At 47.5% G+C, this 24,304-nt stretch overlaps 1 protein-coding gene across 1 annotated transcript; it reads left to right on the top strand.

Annotated features, from left to right (window-relative positions):
• The first annotated feature begins 2,128 nt into the window (after positions 1-2,128).
• On the top strand, positions 2,129-24,102 carry TMEM192 (transmembrane protein 192). Its single transcript, XM_079772552.1, has 6 exons — positions 2,129-2,285; positions 14,326-14,472; positions 15,752-16,016; positions 20,363-20,497; positions 22,123-22,225; positions 22,830-24,102. Exons 1-6 carry the CDS (start codon positions 2,259-2,261, stop codon positions 22,966-22,968), a joined length of 816 nt encoding a protein of 271 aa, XP_079628678.1. The 5' UTR covers positions 2,129-2,258; the 3' UTR covers positions 22,969-24,102.
• Positions 24,103-24,304: the final 202 nt, after the last annotated feature.

Genomic DNA, 24,304 nt, shown 5'->3' with positions numbered 1-24,304 from the left:
CTGTCAGACCTCAGAGGGGAGGGTGGGGACAAGAGAGATAGATCAACCAAAGGACTTGTGTGCTTGCATATGAGCCTAACCAGTGATCACGAACAACAGGGGGAGGGGGGCATGCATGTGGGGGGGTTTGGGAAGGGAACGGGGGGAGGGGGTTGATGACAAATATGTGATACCTTAATCAATAAAGTAATTTAAAAAAATTCTGTTTTTATTGTGATAAGATATTTATAACATATTTTCCATGTTGACTATTTTTTTAAATCCTCACCCAAGGATATATTTATTGATTTTAGAGAGAGAGGAAGGGGGAAAGGGAGAGAGAGAGGGGGAGAGAACATGGATAGGTTGCCTCCCATACACACTGGGACTGGGAATTGAACCACATCCTATTTGGTGTATGGGACAATACTCCAACCAACTGAGTCACCCAGCAAGAGCCACCAAGTATAAGATTCAGTGGCATTAATTGCATTTATAATACTGTGCAATAATCACCACTATTTATTTCCTCCAATTTTCATTACCTCAAACAGAAATCTTATTTTTTTAAACAGAAATCTTTACCATTCAACAATAATCTCTCACTTCCATCTTTCCCAGCCCTAGGTAACCTCTATCTACTTCCCATCTCTAAGAACTTGTCTATTCTAGATATTTCATATAAGTGGAATTACATAATATTTCTCCTTTTGTATCTGGTTTATTTCATTTAGCATAATAATTTCAAGGTTTATCTGTGTTGTAGCAAGTATCAGAACTTCGTTCCTTTTTATGACTGGATAGTATATTACATTTTTAAAAATCTATTTGTCTATTGATGGACATGAATTGTTTCCACCTTTTGGACCTTGTAAACAAGTCTGTAATGGACATTGGCAATACAAGTGTCTGCTTTCAATTCCTTTGAATATATACCTAGGATTGGAATTGCTGGGTCTTATGGTAATTCTATGTTTAGCTTTTTGAAGAATTGCCAAACTCTTTATTAGTGGATTCTTTAAGGTATTCTTTATATGTAACATCATGCCTTTTTTTGAATGATCTTACTTCTTTCTTTCCAATTTGATGATAAGCAGTTTTGTGTGTATTCCAAACTTTTTAAGCCTAGACGGTGTTGCTCAGTGGTTGAGCTTTGACCCATGAATCAAGAGATCACAGTTCGATTCCCAGTCTGGGCACATGCCGGTTTCCAGCTCTCATTGGTGGGCTGCCTCCTGCATGCCCCCTCCTGGGGAAGGACTCCATCCTCCTGCCAACTATCACTGAGCCAAACTGCAGGGCACACTTTTTTCTTTAGTTCCTCTGGGTTCGGGGTCATGCATGAATAGTCTTTACTGTAAAACTATGATTTTTTTTCTAGAACCTCTGTCGATTCATTTTTATGTTTAAATCTCTGAACTACAGTATTAGAAATTTACTTTGGCTTAAGGAATGTGGGAGTGATCCAGCTTTATTTTCTTCCAAATGACTAGCTATTTTCCCCAATATCACTCACTAAATAATCCATCAACTGGGGAATACTTATTTAAAAGAATATACAGCTCAAGTTGACAAAGGGTAAAACTGTTTACTCCTAGAAGTGTTACACAAGGAAAGACTCAGACTCTCCTGACACAGCGTCAAGTCTGCTCATTCAGAACTGAATCAGAGCCAGAAGAGGGAGCTACTGATGGGCAAAGCCTGTGAGACTGACCTCTAATTTGGTTTCTTTACTCATGCCCAGTGGAGACATCTGTGAATATGGTCATAGGGATTAGAATCTTGATTCTGTTCGCGCCCCTCTACTGGTGTTTGAGCTCAAAATGGGAACTCTAAAATTCTGCTACATGTTCTAATTACGCATGGAGCTATGCCTGCAAACAAAAACTAAGAATGAAAAGAGTAAACGTGTGAAAAAGAAGCAAGGAGCGGCCGAAAACATTTAAATTCTTGGACTTGTAATACATCCTTTAACGCCCAAGTCTCTGGCCAACAGCGGACCTGAGCAGAGGAGGGAATCCCTAGGAACCGAGGTCACGCGGCAGCTGCGGCCCCCGGGTCCGGTCTTCGGGGCGGGACACGCCCCTCCCCCTGCCTCGACCAATCGGGAGTGAGGAGGCGGGGCCCCGGGAGGACCGGAGGCGGGGCAGGCGCCCGAGCGGGTGTGTCTGGAGTGGGGGCGGGCAGGTCCCTGAAGGTGGCAATTTCCCGGGCCCACTGCGCCTGTGAACAGGTGGAGGGGCCGGGCAGGCCCGGGCTTCGGCCTCAAGCGTCGGGAAATGGCTGCGGGGGGCAGGCTGGAAGATGTGAGTGCACGAAGGTGGCGGGCGGCTGGCCCCGGAACCCCCTTCTTCCTGTACTGGGCGCGCTGGGCGGAGACTGCGCGGGGAAGCCACCCTCACCCCTTGCGTCCCCGGCGGGAGGCGGTGCTTCCTGCGCGGGGCTGGCCGGGGGCGCGGGGTGATAGAAGGCGTCCAGGTGGGGTGGGGTCGGCGACCGGCCGGCCACGGCCTTATTGTCCCGGGTCTCCGCCGGGTGGTGGCTGCGCGGGTTCCGGGTCCCCGGCGGGTGCCCAGCCCACGTGCCTGGCGCATCTGTGATCCCGGAACTGAGAGCTTCACCTGACGCGCGCCTGGCCTGACAGCCGTGGCTCCGGGCGGGTCCTGGGCGCACGGCCGCTGGGCCCCGCTCTATCCCCTGGGGCGCCTGGGGCGAATCTCCCCTCCTTGCGGGCCCCTCCCTTGTCTCTGAAGGGCGGTGGTGTGGACCTGGAGCGGCCGCTACCGGCAGGCCAGCCGCCCGCGTCCCACGGGCAGACCTGTCGCTATCAGCAACAGAAAACCGACTTTGGGGAAAAACAATGGGATGTTTTGAATTTAGGCAGGTATAGTAGGAATGAAAGGACTAATGAGTCTCCTTTAGATGGATCCAAACCAGATTACTAAAAAAAAAAAAAAAAAAAAAAAATTCCCTATTTTACAGTGTACGGAGTGATAGCATAATTGCAAAAAATATTTTCTGAAGTATATAAAAACATTTTTAGGGGAAACATATTTATGCCCAGAATTAACTGAGTTACCCTATGGGCACAGAATAAAATTACTGACTTTCAAAAATGCAAAGTTGACAGTTACATTAAAGCATTAATTTAGATTAGTAAATTAATAGAAATATTACTGCAATCCTATCACTGAATGAGGTCCATCAGGCAAGACATATGAAACACAGTTCCAGCCCTACAAGAGGTAAGATTCTTTGGTAAATAGTGACCATAGTTGTATTATCTTGACTAAATAATGACCAAACGGTTTCTAGTAAGACTAAAAATTCCTCCTTTTCCCCCAGCGGAGATAATGGAACACTAACTGTAAAACCTGGAAGTAGATTTGAGACTCATATATTTAAAGAAAAAATTGATTTTTTCCCTAAATTTTTAAGGATGGGATGTATGAACTGACAGTGTGTGAAAATAAAAAGAATAAGTAAAATGAGAGACTTAGAAAAATGCATGCAGTAAATGCTTCTTAGCTGATGCTAAGCTACCAGGGTTCTGGATCTGTAGCTTTTAGCTTTAGAATGAGTACAATCCTAGAAATCTGTTTCACCAACAATTACATAGCTAGATCACTTTCAATCTGAGCAAGTTGCCTGCTTTGGTATTTTTGTGGATATGAATTCTACTATTCAGTAAAATGTTAAAAATTATCAGCCATGTCATAGGCTCAGACACTTCAATGACTTAAAAGAGGGGAAGGCTTTTTTTTAGTTAAGGTTAATTGATTGCAAACAGTGAAACCAACTCTGGCTAACTTAGGGAAAGTTGGGACTTCTCTGAAATAGGGTAGATGAACACCCGGGCCTCTGAAAGGACCCATATGGTGTGGGCAAAAAAAGAGATATCTTCTCCAGGGAGGAATGTAGTTATCAATAGTGAAAATGAAATTATTTGTATTCAGGAGGCATCTTCCCTCCACCTTTCACTTGCAGATGTGAATTAGAGAATGTTGGGGTGCTATTTGTATGGTTTTACTATATTTCCTGTTAGATCCATTGGACAGTGTATTTGATACAGGCATCATGTATTTATTGAACATCAAATGAGAGATAGAGTGAATACACTGTAGTGGACTCCTTCAATGTAGCCAGGGAAAATAATATAAGGCAGCATAAGAAATATTCCAACTAAATATTAAGGGTAGTATGTTTTAAAGTAGAAAGAAAACACTGGTCTGGACAAGTTTTATAGAGAACGTAAGTTTTGTTTGGCTGGGATTTTGAAAGATGAGTTGGATTCTGAAAAGAGAAAAGTGTGTATGTATTTGTGGGCATTCCAGAAAGCTCATTCAGGCTAGAGGAGAAGGAGCATGAAATGGAAGATGAATAGAGTACAATAGTTCCTCAGTTAGCATTGATGAGATGTCTTAGGAATTTAACTCTGGTTGATATCAATTAGCCTATGGTAAAATTGGTTTCATTATATTTCATTTTACTTAAAGTTACAAAACTTATCGACGATGTTAGGTGAGGTCTTACTGTAGATTCTTGTTTTACAGTTAAGGTCTCAATTCTGGCTTTAGTTTAAGCTCCCAGGCCCCATCTTTTCAAGAAGTTGGGGTATAGTTTATTCATTCCACACACGCTTTAAGCTATATATCTAGTGCTAAAGTTACAAAGAACATAATACAGTACAGAGTTCTGTCCTTATGAAACACACCTATTCCAACAACTTCAATGTCTTGTGCTCAGTATCATCTATATTATAAAAGGCCAGTGGCCGGAATGCTGGAACGCTGGAACAACCTAATGACCAGTCACTAGGAGGTGCATGGAGCACCTCTCCGCCCCTCCCCCCGGCCCGAGAGCCACTCACAGCAGCAGGGCGGGGCTCGTGGCTCTCTTGGCAGGTGGGACACGAGCCACTAGTGGCAGAGAGCTAAGAGCGGAGGAGGGCTACTAGCGGCAGAGGGTGGGGTGCAGGGTGCGAGCTACGCTACAAGCGGCAAGCAGCTGAAGCAAGCAGCAGCAAGCTACTCATGTATGGAGTGTGGGTCCCGCCGGCGCCACCAGTCTGGGCCTCGTGTGACTTCAAGCAGGGCCTCTAGTCTATATATATATATATATATATATATAAAAATCCAGCGACTGAAATGCCATAACGACCAGTCACTATGATGCCCACTGCAGCCAGCGAACCTCCCGATCAAGGGGCGGGGCCGGCCAGCCAGCCAACCTCCTGCAGCCCCTCCCCGTGGCCGGCCAACCACCCATGGCCCCTACCCCAGGCCGCTGGTCCCTGATTGGCCCCCCGACCCTATTCGGCTGGCCCCACCCACAATCAGCCTGCACCAACCCGATTGGCCCGTAGTCCCTCCCCCCAGCCAGCTCCGCCCCCCCACCCCAACTAGGGGCATAGCCCTCTGGCCAATCGCCCTCAGCCCCTTCCCCCAGCCATCCCGTTCCTGATTGGCTGATCAGGGTGGACCAGCTGGCCAACCTCCCGCTGTCTCCTCCTCCCGACAGACCCGGCCCCAATCTGCCCTGATTTGGGCTGGGCCAGCTGGACCCCTCCTGTGCACAAATTCATGCACTGGGCCTCTAGTAAGCTATAAAAGAGAGGTGTATAAGTCCATTGAAACTGATCCAGAAATGACATTCTCATACTAGAAATAACAGACATTAAAAATTATAACTGTTTTCTTTGTGTTGTAAAGGTTTTAAAGACACATCTTACCTTATAATAGACAAATATGCAAATTGACCGCACCTTCGCTACGCCCAAGCCACGCCCACCAACCACGCCCACCAGGAAACCGTTGCAGGGATGTTGGGGTGTGGCGGAGCCCAAGGCCGGGAAACCCTCGGGCGGAGGCTTTCCCGGCCTTGGGCACCAGCGGGGAGCCTGCACGGATCGCTGGAAACCACTGGGGGTCGGCTCCTGCGATCCCTAGCAGGGATGCTGGGTGTGGCCGAGCCCAAGGCCACCGCCCGGGGCCAAGCCCCGACCCTGAAAGAAGGCAGAAGGCGGTGGCCACAGCCAAGGCCTGGGTCCCCAGTGCCGGCAGAAAACTGGTGCAGGCAGCCAGGTGAATGAAGGTCTATTGCACGAATCTTCGTACAAACGGGCTACTAGTGGAAGATATAAAATAGAACCATGTCAAACTTGTAGATATGGAAACTACAATGTCAGGTGTAAAGGGCAGTAGGAACAGTGTTGAGGCATCAGAGAAGACAGCATTTTTGCTGGGACAGGTATTTGAAAGGTGGCGGCACAGCAGCTGGCATCAGGAGGGAGGGAGGAAGGTGGTGAGAGGAAAATCCTGGAAAGTAACTTGGGGATGGATTGTAAAGCACATAGCCAGACAAAGTGTTTGGACTTTGTGGATAATGGGGAGGTACCCAAGGTTTGGGGGAGAGAAATGTGAATGTTTGTTTTGGAAGAACTCTGCAGTGAGAGAATTGCTAAGGTCTAGAGATTGGAAGGTATTAGCATAGGCCATGAAAAATGATGAGAGCCTTGACGGAGATAGTGAGAACAGAGGAAAGAACCGATTTGGGAGTTAAAATGGTAATGAATATTGTATTATATGGCAATGCATATTATATAATGAATATTATATGGTAATGAATATTACATGGTAATGAATATTATCAATGGAAAAGCAAGAATTAGAGATAATAGTAGCTACATGCATATAAGCATAACCAATAGAGATAATAGTAGCTAATATTTTTTGATTGCTTACTCTGTACCTATCAGTGTTCTAAGGACTTTTATGTGTAGTTACTTATTTAATCTTCCCAACAAAACTACGAAGCAGGTGCTATAATTATTCTCCTTTTAGAGATCAGGAAACTGAAGCACAGAGGGATGAAGTAGCTTGTCCTTAGCGAGGAAGCAGTAGAACTTACATTTGAACCCAGGTAGTTTGTCTTGGGAGCCTGCCCTTAACCACAGCACTTACTGTTGATGGTCCCTACAGCTCTTGATAATCTCTTCTGATTATGATGATACCATAACTGAGTGAGGGAACACTGCCAGGACAGTTTGGAACGTTCATTCATTCATCATGTATTCCCTGAGTGCCGACCACAGGTACTAGCATTACAAAGACATAGGAAGTGGGTCTCATAAAGTCTATTGGGAAAGACATAATAGTAAGAAGACCATCACAGGATAGTATGCTAGAGGAGGTCAGCACCAAATGTTTGGGAAGACTGGGCGGGGTGGCATGATCCAGATGCTTGGCTGCCCAGGAAGGCTACCCATGGGAATTGTCCCAACTGAGCCTGGAAGGCTACATGGACATTAGCTAAGGAAAGAGCTGTGGAAACTAGAACATCTGCTGACCGAGAAAGAGCCAGAGGCAAAGGAGTCTTGAAAAGAATAGAAGTAATCAGAATTGTACCATGAGTTTTGGCAAACAAAACAGGAAACTATCTAGGCATTGAACTTTAAAAATTGCCGACCAGTGGCGTGGCTGGGTGGCCCAGTTGGTTGGAGTGTGGTCTCATACACCAAAATGTTGTGGGTTCAATTCTCAGCCAGGACACATACTGAGATTGTGGGTTTGATCCCCAGTGGTCCTGGAGAGTTTGAGAGGCAACCATTTGTTTCTTACATTGATGTTTTTCTCTCTCTCTTTCCCTCTTTAAAACTAGTGGAAAGATATCTTGGGTGAGGATTTTAAAAATTGTGGAGCAGCATTGAATGCCTAAGATTGGAAATCAAAGCCCCACATTACTGAATTATCTATCTAATCCTAGTGACCAACATACCATCCTCTACCCCTTCCAAAGTAGAAAGCCCTTATCTTCTGTCTCCTAATTCTATTCTCCAGCTTCCCTTTTGCAAATTAAGACATGAAAACCTAAATTTGTTGCATTATCTGTGCTATTCATTTGCTAATTTATTACCCCCCTATAGTATCCTGTGCACTATATTCTATTGCATGTTGTTTAGTCCTGCATGCCTTTACCCTGGCCTCCCCAATGAAAATGTAATCTCCTTTTGACTGTGTCTTAAGTTTATATAACAATTTTCCCTAAGAATCTTTTTTTAAAAATAAATTTTGAGAAAAACCAAGATGGCGGCATAGGTTAAACACCTAACCTACAGCCGGGCACAACAATATCAAAAACACAACTAAAAGTCAAAACGGACATCATCCAGAACCACAGGAAAGCTGGCTGACTGAAATGCGCACAATTAGAAGGAAAAAGAAAACCACAAGGAAAATCAGAGAAGCCGTAAAAGCTTGAGGTATGGAGACACGGGCGGAGACACGAGCCCGCGCACGTGCGGGGAAGCCGGAGCCGGAGAGGAAGGGGCGGCTGGCCGCCTGGCTGGCGTTCTCTGGCGGGAAGGAGATAAAAGCGCCAGATTGTGCTGAACCCCAGCTCCGACTGCACTGAACCCCAGTGCCCGGCAAAACCCTGGGAAGCCAGGCTCATGCTGGGGGAGTCTGGGCTGTGGGACAGAGACACAGAGGAGCTGCGCCGGAGCCGCGCACGGGAATGTGCGCAGAGGAGGGTCTGTTGCCTGTGCCGCTGGATTGCCCTAGCGGGAAGGAGACAAAAGCTCCGGACTGTGCTGAACCCCCAGTTCCAACTGCACTGAACCCCAGTTCCGGGAAAGACCCGGGGAAGCCATGCTCATACTGGGGAAAGCTGGGCTGTAAGGCAGAGATGCAGAGAGGCGGCGAAGAGCAGAGCACCGGAGGCGCACACAGGATTGTGCGCGGAGGATGGGCTGTTGACTGTGCCGCTGAGTCGCCCTGGAGGGAAGGAGACAAAAGCGCCAGACTGAGGTGAGCCCCAATTCTGACTACACGGAAACCCAGTTCCGGGAGAGAATCTGGGAATCCAGATTCATTGGGGGAGAAACTAGACTGTTTGGCAGCGCGCGAAACTCCAGGGCGCTTTTCTCTCAGAGGTGTTTGCTGGGAGTACAGAGGGACACTGAGACACAGGAACCTCATAGGGCGGGGCTGACGGGAAGCCAAGGCGGTAGGCTCCGCCCTGTAACTCCGCCCCATCCAAGCTGAACACAGAGGCTTTTACAATTTTGCAAGTCTAGTTGAATGGGGCTGTCTCCCGGCATAGACACAGCTGATCCTCACAGCCAATTGGACTGGAGGTCACATCCTCCCAGTGTACCAACAGCAATCAAGGCTTAACAACACCAAGACTTTGCACTCAGCCCACAAAGGGGGGTATCAAGAGCGACCACCTAGGGAGATTGGGGAAGCTGAGCGATAGGGAGGCAGCCAAAAGGGGAAGACACTGAAACAGGTCACGAATATAAGGGATGCTATAATTCCTGCTGAGGGGCCACAGGCAGTAGCTGACCTACACTCCATTGGAGACCCAGAAACGAAGGCATCTAGTGGTCGGTGTGAGATGACATCAGATTTCGACCACTCCCATAAGGGACACATTCAAGAGGCAGACGCAGTGAGCGCCGAAGCCTTGCTGCACCAAGACCCGGCACATAGGCGTGTCTCCCGCACAGCAACTCTTCCTTTATAGATACAGAGGGTCCGCACGGCCAATAGGCCTGGAGGACAATTCCTCCCAGTGACACCAACAACAATCAAGACTTAACTATACAAACAAGGACCAAGATGGAGGCATAGGGCAGAAGCCTGATTGCTGCCTACCACAACGGTTTTGAGACTACAACGGGAGAGCGGAGCGGACACCATCCAGAACCACAGGAGGGCTAACTGAGCGGATGCTATACAACTAGAATAAAAGAGAGGGGTACGCGGGATGAAGCTGATGCCGGTGACCCAAAGACCACACTTTAAAAACTACGGCTCAGGCGACACAATGGCGGCCTGGAACGTGCTCGGCGCAGTTCCCCCAGCGGTCTCCGGCTGAGGGGAAGGCTTCACTCGCTGCCGAGCACGGACAGACGAGCCCCTGGGAGACATGGGGCGGGAGACTACGCGCTTGCTGACCTCCGAGTCCTTCAAGAATCTCAACGCCCCGGAAGCGGCCAGGTGCGCACGCTCGGCGACAGGCCACCGCTGCAGACCCAAGGGCCGACGCAGCCACCCCGGACCAGCCCGCCGCCGCGCACCGGGCACACCGGAGCTTTGCCGAGCCCGCCGCCCAACGAGTTCTGCGGTGGCTGCCCTGGAACTCTGAGAAAATGGCCGAAGGAATTGCTGAGAGGGAATTGACCAACAGGAATTGGGATCAAGAAGACGAAACTCCGCTGGGTCCCGGATCCGGGTGAAGCCGCGTGCCCCTGGGTCCGGGTGAGGCTGGGAACTGGGTCAGGGTGAGGCTGGGCCCCGGGTCCGGGTGAGGCCACGTGCCCCTGGATCCGGGCGAGGCCATGCGCCCCTGGATCCGGGTGAGCCTGGGTCCCGGGTCCGGGCGAGGCCGCGGGCCCCTGGATCCGGGTGAGCCTGGGCCCCGGGTCCGGGCGAGGCCGAGGGCCCCTGGATCCGGGTGAGCCTGGGCCCCGGGTCCGGGCGAGGCCGCGGGCCCCTGGATCCGGGTGAGCCTGGGCCCCGGGTCCGGGCGAGGCCGCGGGCCCCTGGATCCGGGTGAGCCTGGGCCCCGGGTCCGGGCGAGGCCGCGGGCCCCTGGCTCCGGGTGAGCTTGGGTCCCGGGTCCGGGTGAGCCTGGCCCCGGGTCCGGGTGAGGCCGCGGGCCCCTGGATCCGGGTGAGCCTGGGCCCCGGGTCCGGGTGAGGCCGCGGGCCCCTGGATCCGGGTGAGCCTGGGCCCCGGGTCCGGGTGAGGCCGCGGGCCCCTGGATCCGGGTGAGCCTGGGCCCCGGGTCCGGGTGAGGCCGCGGGCCCCTGGATCCGGGTGAGCCTGGCCATGGTCCGGGTGAGGCCGCGGGCCCCTGGCTCCGGGTGAGCTTGGGTCCCGGGTCCAGGTGAGGCCGTGGGCCCCTGGATCCGGGTGAGCCTGGCCCCGGGTCCGGGTGAGGCCGCGGGCCCCTGGCTCCGGGTGAGCTTGGGTCCCGGGTCCGGGTGACGCCGTGGGCCCCTGGCTCCGGGTGAGCTTGGGTCCCGGGTCCGGGTAAGCCTGGCCCCGGGTCCGGGTGAGGCCGCGGGCCCCTGGATCCGGGTGAGCCTGGGCCCCGGGTCCGGGTGAGGCCGCGGGCCCCTGGATCCGGGTGAGCCTGGCCCCGGGTCCGGGTGAGGCCGTGGGCCCCTGGATCCGGGTGAGCCTGGGTCCCGGGTCCGGGTGAGGCCGCGGGCCCCTGGATCCGGGTGAGCCTGGGTCCCGGGTCCGGGTGAGGCCGCGGGCCCCTGGATCCGGGTGAGCCTGGGTCCCGGGTCCGGGTGAGGCCGCGGGCCCCTGGATCCGGGTGAGCCTGGCCCCGGGTCCGGGTGAGGCCGCGGGCCCCTGGCTCCGGGTGAGCTTGGGTCCCGGGTCCGGGTGAGGCCGTGGGCCCCTGGCTCCGGGTGAGCTTGGGTCCCGGGTCCGGGTGAGCCTGGCCCCGGGTCCGGGTGAGGCCGTGGGCCCCTGGATCCGGGTGAGCCTGGCCCCGGGTCCGGGTGAGGCCGTGGGCCCCTGGATCCGGGTGAGCCTGGCCCCGGGTCCGGGTGAAGCCGCAGGCCCCTGGATCCGTGTGAGCCTGGCCCCGGGTCCGGGTGAGGCCGCGGGCCCCTGGATCCGGGTGAGCCTGGGTCCCGGGTCCGGGTGAGGCCGCGGGCCCCTGGATCCGGGTGAGCCTGGGTCCCGGGTCCGGGTGAGGCCGCGGGCCCCTGGATCCGGGTGAGCCAAGGTCCCGGGTCCGGGTGAGGCCGTGGGCCCCTGGATCCGGGTGAGCCTGGCCCCGGGTCCGGGTGAGGCCGCGGGCCCCTGGCTCCGGGTGAGCTTGGGTCCCGGGTCCGGGTGAGGCCGTGGGCCCCTGGCTCCGGGTGAGCTTGGGTCCCGGGTCCGGGTGAGCCTGGCCCCGGGTCCGGGTGAGGCCGTGGGCCCCTGTATCCGGGTGAGCCTGGCCCCGGGTCCGGGTGAGGCCGTGGGCCCCTGTATCCGGGTGAGCCTGGGTCCCGGGTCCGGGTGAGGCCGTGGGCCCCTGGATCCGGGTGAGCCTGGCCCCGGGTCCGGGTGAGGCCGCGGGCCCCTGGATCCGTGTGAGCCTGGCCCCGGGTCCGGGTGAGGCCGCGGGCCCCTGGATCCGGGTGAGCCTGGGTCCCGGGTCCGGGTGAGGCCGCGGGCCCCTGGATCCGGGTGAGCCTGGGTCCCGGGTCCGGGTGAGGCCGCGGGCCCCTGGATCCGGGTGAGCCTGGGTCCCGGGTCCGGGTGAGGCCGTGGGCCCCTGGATCCGGGTGAGCCTGGGTCCCGGGTCCGGGTGAGGCCGCGGGCCCCTGGATCCGGGTGGGCCTGGCCCCAGGTCCGGGTGAGGCCGTGGGCCCCTGGATCCGGGTGAGCCTGGGTCCCGGGTCCGGGTGGGGCCGCGGGCCCCTGGATCCGGGTGGGCCTGGCCCCGGGTCCGGGTGGGGCCGTGGGCCCCTGGATCCGGGTGGGCCTGGCCCCGGGTCCGGGTGAGACCGTGGGCCCCTGGACCCGGGTGAGCCTGGGTCCCGGGTCCGGGTGAGGCCGTGGGCCCCTGGATCCGGGTGAGCCTGGGTCCCGGGTCCGGGTGAGGCCGCGGGCCCCTGGATCCGGGTGGGCCTGGCCCCGGGTCCGGGTGGGGCTGCGGGCCCCTGGATCCGGGTGGGCCTGGTCCCGGGTCCGGGTGAGGCCGCGGGCCCCTGGATCCGGGTGAGCCTGGCCCCGGGTCCGGGTGTGGCCGCGCGCCCCTGGATCCGGGTTGGCCTGGCCCCGGGTCCGGGGGGGGCCGCGGGCCCCTGGATCCGGGTGAGCCTGGCCCCGGGTCCGGGTGAGGCCGTGGGCCCCTGGATCCGGGTGAGCCTGGCCCCGGGTCCGGGTGAGGCCATGGGTCCCTGGATCCGGGTGAGCCTGGCCCCGGGTCCGGGTGAGGCCGTGGGCCCCTGGATCCGGGTGAGCCTGGCCCCGGGTCCGGGTGAGGCCGTGGGCCCCTGGATCCGGGTGAATCAGTGCCCCTGGGTCCGGCCGAGACCAAACCAGAGGGAGTCGGACCGGCATTACCACCATTTGTCCACCATCCAGAGCTGAGGGGTCAGTGCCGACATGTTCTCATAGGGAACTGGTGGACATTGATATTGGGTCTCAAAAGAACTGTTGGTCCAGAAAGAAACTCACTACAGACTGATTCATTTGCCTGTCAGCATAACTATTATTGCTCGTCGCACATTCAATTCTTATAAGTATATCTCTAGTGACACATGATTTCGCTCATCTAGGGGAAATGATGAACAACATAGACTGATGAACAAGAACAGAACCAGAAACAAGGAGGCATCGATGGGACTATCGGGCCTCAGAGGGAGGATAGGGGAGGGTGGGGGGAGGGGGGAGAGATCAACCAAAGGTCTTGTGTGCATGCATATGAGCCTAACCAATGCTTAAGTTCAACAGAGGGTTGGGGCATCCAAGGGGAGGGGTGTGGGATGGGAATGGGGGGATGAGGACAAATATGTGACACCTTAATCAATAAAGAAATTAAAAAATAAAAAATAAAAAATAAATAAATTTTTATTGATTTCGGAGAGGGAGAGATAGAAACATCAATAATGAGAAAGAATAAACGATCGGCTGCCTCCTACATGCCCCCCATTGGGGATTGAGCCTGCAACCTGGGCATGTATCCTGATGGAATTGAACTGTGACCTCCTGGTTCATCGATCAGTGCTCAACCACTGGACCACACTGGCTAAGAATCTGACATTGAGAGATTGTTGTATGCATCAGAGACTGGACAGTACTGTTCTGTCAAGACGATACTGTTAAACATGATTAAGTAGGTTTTTAAAGTAGCAGCTGAACTTTTGCCAACTACTTCAGTGACATTGCAAGTGGTTGTCCTCATTGAGAATCTGACATCTACAAACTGAAGTCTCTCAGGGTGCTCTGTTTCTGTTAGCACTCTAAAATATTTCTATTATAACTGAAAGTTTGTTTTAAGACCTCTGAATAAAGCCTTCACCTCGAAGTACTGAGGGCTTGAAGAAAATTATTTGCTTTAGTCTCATTATGTATTACCTTGTTTGAAGATAAATGAATTAAGACATCCTCTACCTGTTTTAATGATTGTTGTTTTTACCAATTTGTATACAGAAGTTACAGAGGCTTATGTATATTCAAAATTGGCTTTAGGTAGGGAGTATGTTTTTTCCCCTCTAACTTGTATAATGCTTTTTAAAGTTTTATAATTCAGTAAATTTGTCTTAGAAACATAGTAATCCACACAGTGGTAATTATAGCTTGCTTTCTCTTTCCTACACCCCAGGGTTCCTTGGATCCATCCCAAAGTGTTGAAGATGACCCCCTTTTGGACACCCAGCATCTTTCACATTATCCCTTACATGCTCATTTTAGACCCAGATTCCATCCTCTTCCTACGGTCATTATAGCACATCTTCTCCTGCTAATACATGTAAGTTCGCCGCGAGAAAGCGATCCATCTAGAGGTGATGTTTTTTTTGTTTTGTTTTGTTTTTTCCTAATTTATCTGTATTGTTGAAAGTATTACAAATGTCCCCTTTTTTCTCCTCATGCCTTCACTGCACTATTGTCTGTGTCCATGGGTTATATGTATATGCATATAAGTTCTTTGGTTAGTCTCTTCCTGCCCCCCTCCCCCTCAACCCCCTGAAATTTTTCATTCTGTTGCATGATTCAAGTGTCTCTGGATCTATTTTGTTTGGCAGCTTATTTTATGCATTAGATTCCGTAAGTGAGATCATGTGATCCTTGTCTTTCTCTGACTGGTTTATTTTGCTTAGTATAATACTCTCCACATCCCTCCATGCTGTCTCAAAGGGTAAAAGATCCTTCTTCTTTTTTTAAGATCTGGAAACAGCCCAAGTGCCTGTCAATAGATTAGTGCAATGGTAGTCAACAGAGTGACAAACTGCGTCTCACGAGCCACGTGTGGCTCATGAGCCGAAGTTTGCCGACCACTGGATTAGTGGATTAAAAAGATGTGATACAGCCCTAGTTTGTTTGGCTCTATAATAGCTATAGTATCGGCCTGTGGACTGAAGGGTCCCAGGTTCGATTTCAGTCAAGAGCACATGCCCAGGTTGCAGGCTTGATCCCCAATGGGGTATGTGCAGGAGGCAGCAGATCAGTGATTCTCTCTCATCATTGATATTTCTCTCTCCCTCTCTGAAATATATATATATATATATATATATATATATATATATATATATATTAAAAAAGCATAGGCCTGCGGGACTTGAAGGGTCCTTGGTTTGATTCTGGTCAGGTGCACATGCCTGGGTTTCGAGCTCGATCCCCAGTGGGGGCATGCAGTAGGCAGCCGATCAATTATTCTCTCTCATCATTGATGTTTGTATCTCTCTCCCTCTCCCTTCCTCTCTGAAATCAATAAAAAAATATTTTTTAAAAGTTTGTAAAAATGCAGTTTTTTTTAAACTTATTTTTAAAAATCGGATATCAGAAACATAAACTTAGAGGCAGTGAAGGGATTGAGCAGAAAAGAAAATAAAGGAGAGAAATCATGGACTTGGACAACAGTGCAGTAATTGCAGTGGTGGAGGAGCATAGAGGGGCTAAAAGTTGCTGGAAAAATCAAATTAAATTTAAAAACAAAATGTCATAAGCATAAAGAGTATGTGGTGGGATGGTGATAATGTTTCTGAAATCTAAATATTGAATATTAAACCTACTGTTTTCCTTTCCACCAGGTTGTGTTTGTTATTTTAGCATTTTTAACAGGTGTGCTTTGTTCTTACCCTAATCCAAATGAGGACAAGTGCCCAGGAAACTACACCAACCCACTGAAAGTTCAAACAGTCATAATCCTTGGAAAAGTTATTTTGTGGATTCTGCATTTCCTTCTTGAGCGCTACATTCAGTATCACCACAGCAAAGCAAGAAACCGAGGCTATCACATGATCTACCGATCGACAAGGCATCTTAAAAGACTTGCATTAATGATACACTCCACTGGTAAGCCCAATTGTATCTCTCAGCTTGTCTTTGGCTTCATTGAGTAGCAAAAATTACAACAAAAAGAAAATCTGGTCCTAGCTGGTTTGGCTCAATGGATAGAGCGTCGGCCTGCGGACTGAGGGGTCCCAAGTTCAATTCCGGCCAAGGGCACATGCCTGGGTTGCGGACTCGATCCCCAGTGGGGTGTGTGCAGGAGGCAGCCAATCAATGATTCTCTCTCATCATTGATGTTTCTATCTCTCTCCCTCTCCCTTCCTCTCTAAAATCAATAAAATATATTAAAAAAATAAATGAGTAATCGTTAACATTAGATAATAAAACATTTAAGAAAAAAAGAAAATCTGAAGACTTGATTTTATAATCAAATACAGCAGGTCCTTGAATAATGTCATTTCATTCAAAATCATTTTGTTAAAATGTTGATGGGATGCCATAGGAACTTAACTCTTATTTATATCAATAGCCTATGGTCAATTGGTTTCTTTATACGTGTTTTACTTAATGTCACAGAAACCTATTCACAAAGTTAAGTCAGGACTTACTGTAGATTCTCCTTTTTGTGAGACTGATATGTGTTGTGGCCACTAAATTTTGGATCACCTAAATGTCTTGAAGCTTTTCTTATAATATATACTAGCTTCATTTTCCTTTGAAATCTGTGTTGGTTATTATAGGGGAGGGAATATCATTTTTCCTCTACTTTTCAGTTAGTTGTCTGAGACCCCCACTGTAATAAAAGACAGATTAACAGGAGAAAAACAAACAAGTTTAATAACATATATGCCTCCTATATATAGATACTCAGGATACTGTAACACCCCAAAATGGCCCAAGCCACTACCTTAAATACCATCTCCAACTAAAGACAAAAGAAGATGCTGGGGTGGGAGGCAGTTATGGGAGGTTACAGGAAAAGCAAAGAAAACAAGAATAAAGTTGTTAAGCAGATTTAAGTAGATGCCTTCTCCATTGATAAGAATTTCTTGAGATTTAGAATCATCCTTCTCTTCCTGGTACAGAGAGGGAGACAGTCTTACAAATGGATAATTTCTCTGTTTTCAGAGCTTTTTCCCTGTGTCTGCTGTTCCTAAAAAATAATCCTTAAAGTAATCCTTATGTCAAAGAGTTACATTTTCAGGTGGCATTTTCTGCTCTCCTTCATTATGAGCATGATATCCATGTATTGCTGTGTCCATGTATTTGTATCTCCTTATTCATCTCAAGGAGATAGAAATGCTGCTGTGATTTGATACCTGTAAGATAAGAAGAGGGAATTGCTTTATTTTAAATGAAACTCGGTACTTTCCTTGTAGTAAGAGAGAAACTGTTACATAATAAGATGCATTATCCAAAATGAAAAAAGAAAAGCAAATTATGAAGGCAATATCAGCATTTGGAATAATGAGTGCCTGCTTTTCTTTACTGTTGTGGACATTGCAAAGGCTTAATGGAATTAAACTGAGCTTCTTTAGGTAGGTAGTTTTGCCTTAATGTTATTATAAAGCTTCTATCATGTTAAAATACCCTATTTGATTGTGAGTCCAGAATAAATCTTTAAACCAGATTAGAAATGAATACTTTTTTTGCCAGAAAAAAAACAGCATTACAGAATTTAATTTTTATTTTTATTCTGTGCTAGTGCATTTACTTAAGGGCAAACTGCAAACTGCAAGTTCATCCACTCGGTGACATTTTTAGTGAAGATGAGGGCCTGCTAGCAGAGAAAGCAGCCTTTTATAGAGATGGCTGAACTGTGCTCATCCAGAAGGGGACGACATTTACTGCTTGCTCCCTGAGGAAGAACTAGATTTTATGTTCGACTTTTGATGTGTAGTGCTCTCTCCTGGCCAGAAGGTGTCACTATCACCTTTGGGTGGAGGGGGCGGTCAAAAAACTTTTAAAAGTGTTTTTATTGATTTTAGAGAGGGAGGAAGGGAGGAGAGAGAAGAGAGAGAGAGAGAGAGAGAGAGAGAGAGAGAGAGAGAGAGAGAGAGAGAGAGAGAGAGGAAGGGAGGGAGAGAGGGAGGGAGAGGGAGAGAGAGAGGGAGAGGGAGAAAGAGAGAAAGAGAAATATCCGTCTGTTGCCTCTTGAAGGCACCCCAACAGAGGACTGAACCCAAAACCTGGGCATGTACCTACTGGGAATCAAACCTGCCACTTTTGATGCATGGGACCATGCTCAAAACAACTGACCCGCACTGGCCTGGGCAAAAATCTATTTTTTTAATTACTGAAAGACCTTATATGCTCTATAACCAAAATAATGTTCCATCATAAGAGATTTTCTGGAAATAGTTATTTTGAGTCCACCAAAATGACTTTCAAATTATTGTTTAAAATGTGACCCTTAATCATAATGTTTCTAAATAATTGGACCCTTAGTTTAATTGCAGATGGCATCACTTTTATGTTGTTCATATAAGAATTCAGAATATCAAAAAACCATTTCTTAGTTTTTAAGTAAGTTCAGGTATTCACCTTGTTTCTGTTTTTCTTTAAGCATCTTTTTCTTACTTGAAGAAAAAGAGGTAAATCATAGAAGATACAGAAGCTCCAGCTAATCAGAAGAGTATAACCATTTTTAAGATCAGATGTGATAGTATTGTTGGATATATTTTTTAAAATCTTTATTGTTGAAAGGATTACATATGTCCTCTTTTTTCCCCTATTAACTCCTAGGCGCTCCCCCACCCCCAACTCCAGGCCTTCACCACCCTATTATCTGTGTGCATGGTTTATGCATATATGCATACAATTTCTTTGGTTGATCTCTTATCACCCACCCGCCCACCTCTGAGTATTGCTGGATATTGATTAGCTTCATCCTGATACCTTTTGTTATTCTCTAGAGAAGAAAATGTATTTATTTTACGGAGATGGGAGAAGGGGCTTTTCTTCTAAATAAGTTGAAAATATTTATCTAATTTATCTGTCCTCATTCCTTAGATCCAAATACATTTTAATGTCCAGCCTGTGTGGCTCAATGGTCGAGCATCAGCCCATGAACCAAGGGGTCACTGATTTGATTCCTGGTCAGGCCACATGCCTGAATTGCTGGTTTGATCCCCAGTAGTGGGTATGCAGGAGGAAGCTGATAAAAGATGTTTATCTCTCATCGATGTTTCTTTCTATCTATCTATCTATCTATCTATCTATCTATCTATCCCTCTCACTTTCTCTCTCTAAAAATGAATAAAAACATTTTAAAATACATTTTAAACTCAGGGTTGTATGACAAGTATTATTTCCCCAAATTTAAATAGGAGGAGTCCAGGGTCAGAGTAAATTAATGGCTTTAGTTCATAAAAAGAACTAATAGAGTCCAGCTGGGTGGATCAGGGATTGAGTGTCAACCTATGAACCAGGAGGTCACAGTTCAATTTCTGGTCAGGGCACATGCCTGGGTTTCGGGCTCGATCCTCCATGGAAGGCATGCATCAAGCAGCCAATCAATGATTTTCTCTCATCACTGATATTTCTATCTCTCTCTCTTTCTCCCTTCCTCTCTAAAATCCATAAAAATTTATTTTAAAAACTAATATAAAAGAAATATATCAAAAGAAACTATTAAAAATGAAAAAAAAAAGACAGCCAGGCCGGCGTGGCTCAGTGGTTGAGCATTGACCTATGAACTAGAAGGTCACAGTTCGATTCCCAGTTTTAGGGCTTGATCCCCAGTGTGGGGCATGCAGGAGGCAGCTGCTCAATGATTTTCTTTCATCATTGATGTTTCTGTCCTTCTCTCCCTCTCCCTCCCTCTCTAAAATTAATAATAATAAAAATATTTTTTTAAAAATGAAAAACAACAATATCACTGTGAGAAATATAGTTATCCCCATTTTTCAGATGGGAAAGTCAAGGAGCAGAGGAAGTCAGGCATTTCTCCAAGGTTAACAGTATGTCCGGATTTTCATCCAAGTGTCTGGAGCATCGCAATGCTCCTAAAGGCAGTGTAGGTCTGCCATGAGCATAGGTGGTGGCCAGAATGGATACTAGGTTCCTCAAGTACCCATGAACCCGGAAGAACTGGGATAATGCAAATTTCTAAAAACCACAATGCACAAAGGATGACCCAAAGGAATGTCATTGTTAATAATCCTGTGAAGCAAAAAACCATTTCTTAGTTTTTAAGAAAGTTCAGTTTCTTATATATTGGTATTAGGAGACATCATTAATTCTTTGATGTTTTGTTTACCTTTATTCCCCCCTCAAAAGATGAGCAGATTTTTGGTTTTTATCCTCCAACTTCCTTCACTTCTCTGTATAAATGGGGTGTGGGTGTGGGCATGGCCTTGGGGTGTCACCTGGGCTCTGGCTAATACTGTGGTTATTTCCTCCTCCAGGCAACACTGCTCTCCTCCTCACACTGTGCATACAGCATTCCTTCCCAGAGCCCAGCAGGTTGTATCTTGACCTCATTCTGGCCATCCTGGCTCTGGAACTGATCTGTTCCCTGACATGTCTGCTCATCTACACAGGTGAGATCTACAGCTAGGCTGTTCTTACAAAGACCGGCTTGAAGCCCCTGTCATTTGAGAACAAGGAAGTTGTTCTCAAAGCTTTTCTATGTAGCTGAGAACCTGTTGAGCACCCTTATCTCTCAATGCTGACATTCAGACTTCTCTAATTTCAAATCCACAGGAAGATACCAGTGAGCCTCGTTTTTAGTTGTGTGTCATCCACAAGTTTCTGTCAATTAAAGTGAAGCCTTTCTAGTATAAAACAAAAAATTCCCAGAAGACCACCAATGTTTGATTCCTCAAAGGCAGCTGACATGTAAATCTTGCATTTACAATTAAAAGAAACAAACTACAAAATAAGTACATAAATAATGCATGCAAAATTGCTTAAGGCCAACGTTGCTTTGGGATAAATCATTTAAGAACTTTCTGTCACTTCTCTTTTAAAGCTCTCAGTTTATTGATAACCTTTGTAGGCTTTTTGTCTCACTCTATATGACTATTGCCTTGAATGTCTGACAATGAAACACACACAATAGAGCACTTGTTAACTTAACACTAGATATTTGAACCCTGGGCTAGTGCTCACTGAGTTATTTATAAAAGAAATATTTTTAGTTCAAGCTGATATGCAGTGAGTTTTTCTGGGTGGGCTAGTGGTATCCAAGCCCCTACTCTACTAAAAGTGTAGTCTTAACTACCTCCTTTCAGACAGGAGATGGAAAATTTAGGACACTGAAATATTACCTTGTAAAATAGCTTTTTTTGTTGTTGTTGTTGTTCCTAAAGCTATCTTGTTCTGTGTTAAAGCTAATCATCTCAATGTAACTTTTACTAGTATATACTTAATTAAAAAATACACACTCTCACACACATCCTCACTCAATCTTTCCCCTTCTTAGGATCCTAAGTATTTGTTCTGGATCTTTCCTCCCACCCCCCTCCCCCACCCCCCAAAAAACAAAAAAGCACCTTCTCCAGTCTTTCGGGTTTCCTTCAAGGCTGAACTCAAGCCCTACCTTCTTCCTCCTCTCTGAACCTCCCCTCACCTGCACATCACTCCTGCTGAGTAAGGGGCTGCTTTCCAGGGGTGTCCTAGCCCCTGTGCAAGCTCTGCTTTATGGTCCTTTTTATCCTGTTCTGGAATGTATATTTGTATTTTTCTCTGGTTTGGTAGCTCTTATTATAGGATAGTGTCCACAGTAGAGGCTTCAGAGCCCTGCTTCCCAGATTAGAGCCCTGGCTATTTGTCCAGCTTTCTTGGACTGCACTTGACTTGACTGTAGAAAATAAGGAGTAATAAAAGCACCCACCTAAGGGGGAGGTTCTGAGAACTGAATGAGTTCCAGTAAAATAGTTCCCCTGTGCCTTCTGTGCTTTTAGTCCACAAAGAAATAATCCCGGTTATTATAATCAATAATAGCAATGATCACTGTGTTCCCCATGCTTAGTACAGGCTTGGTACATGATAAACTTTCAAATGTTTGAATACATCAAAAAAACGAACCTATTGCTTCTCTTTGTGAAGCATTTTTATGATATTACCTGTTTTGAAAGTAGCCAATTCATGTAATTTGAATAAATGGAAATAGAAATATTTTTTATAATTAGGTAACCTGACAATAATGACTTTATTATTTTAGTGAAGGTTCGAAAATTTAATAAAGCCAAACCACAGCCTGATATACTTGAAGAAGAAAAAGTCCATGCTTACCCTAGCAATATTACTTCAGAGACTGGATTCAGGTAAGCTTTGGGTGGGGAATAAAAGTTGAAAGAGAAATAATTTCCTCCCTCCCACCCCCCACCCCACCAAAATCTAGAAACCATTCTACTTGGAGATTATGACTCTACATCTATGCCTTTAGAATTAGGTTTGTGGTTTTGTTGTTGTTGTTAATCCTCACCCAAGGATATTTTTTTTTCATTGATTTTTAGGGAGAGTGGAAGGAAGGGAGGGAGGGAGGAAGAGGGAGAGAGAGAGAAACATCAATGTGAGAGAGACCCATGGATTGGGTGCCTTCCGAATGTGCCCTGACCCAGGCCAGGGATGGAACCTGCAACCCAGGTACACAACCCTTTGCTGTGTGGATTGAAGCTCTATTCACTGAGCAATATGGGCCAGAGCTAGAATTAGGTTTGATGCTACTTCCTTTCAGCTGTGGTGAAGCCCAGTTAAATGAAAGAATCTCATTTGGGGATATTGCCCTGGCTTACAATATCTACGAAAAGGTAACAAATGCAATATGCTGTACTTTCACCAGTTTTCAACTGGTTGGGACCCATTTGCAAAGAGACCAATGAGTATTGGTGAATATGTGTAACCCATTAATATTTTGATTCTTTGTAGGACTATTTCAAGTTTAGAAGAAATTATTGAAAAGCAAGGAGACATAATAGTATACCTGAAGAGACACAATGCACTGTTGAGTAAGCGGTTGTTGGCTTTCACTTCCTCGGACCTAGGCTCTCATTCAAATCGAACGTGAGAATTCAAGGTCAAGACAGCAATTGCAGAAGGATCCAGGCTAATACAAGACTGACCACCTGACAAACTGTCATAGAAAATTGCAGCTTTTGCAGAGTGACATTTTAGCACTCTTGTAGGGTACCTGAATTTGGTTCTCACCTGTGTGGCTGTATAATATGTAGAGCTTGTGGATTATGTGATGGTGATTTGTCAAGCCTTGATATCTCAGAATGTCTGTCTTACACATTTTGAAATTATTTAACTGCCTGGTTTATCCTAGGACCAAAGGTAGAGTTTAAACATCTCCTGCACCAACACTTCTTCCACATGACATAATCCTATTGATAATTTGGCTACTTATAGAATTAGGCTGGCATGCTAATGTATTTAAAACAGGGATTTGATCAAATGAGTTCTTCCCACTTTTAAACTGATGAGGGAAGACATTTCTTGTGTTAATGATTCCTCCAATGGCGCCTTCTCATATAGTTTATATGCTTGTGTAGTATTGGATGGCAGCTTGGCCCTTGTAGCATTTATAAAGAAGTTTCTCACTGTAGGATCAAATTCTCACTAGGTGATTTACTATGCAAACTCCTACAGTTTTCCATTGTCCAGAAATAAGATATTAAGATTACTTGGATCAGTGTTAGACTAACCAGTTGTCTGTTAACTCTATAACACCTTCTACTGGCAACACTTTGAACTTTCTCGCTATTTTTGCCCTCTTCAGGAAGTTGCCATGCATTTCAGTATTGACTATATACCTTCACTGGATCAGTATGTTCAGTGATAGCAAAGGGATCTTCTGTGGTTTTATCTAAAAAGAAAGGACACCTCTTTTAGTCTTGGATCACACTTAAAAATAAAATGCCCTATCAACTTCTATACTGATATTAAACTTATGTAATTCTCCAGATAAATTGAGGTATTCTTAGCCTGGCTGGCATAGTTCAATGGTTGAGCGTCAACCTATGAACCAGGAGGTCACGGTTCAATTCCGGGTCAGGGCATGCTCAGGTTGTGGGCTTGATCCCGTGTGGGGGGTGTAGGAGGCAACTGACCAATGATTCTTTTTCTCCTTTTCCCTTAAATCAAAAATATTTTTTAAAAATAATGTGAACCATTTTAATGAATAAATGGCATTACTTCAGCAGTTTTCCTACTGTGCCCTTTATCAGTGTGCCCTTGGAGCCTTAACGTGCTGCCTTAGGAAGACTTAATTGAAAGCTTAGCATGACGGGGAGGGGATATCTGTGATAATGTCTGCTAATTTTTATTTACTCCTAATTTTGGGGGCGTATTTAGTGGAATAATACTTGGTGGGAAAACGCTTAACCTAGACACAAGTATCT

Source organism: Cnephaeus nilssonii (genome assembly GCF_951640355.1).
Source record: "Cnephaeus nilssonii genome assembly, chromosome: 5".
Taxonomy (NCBI): Eukaryota; Metazoa; Chordata; class Mammalia; order Chiroptera; family Vespertilionidae; genus Cnephaeus; species Cnephaeus nilssonii.
This window is presented reverse-complemented; position numbering and strand designations above follow the sequence as displayed.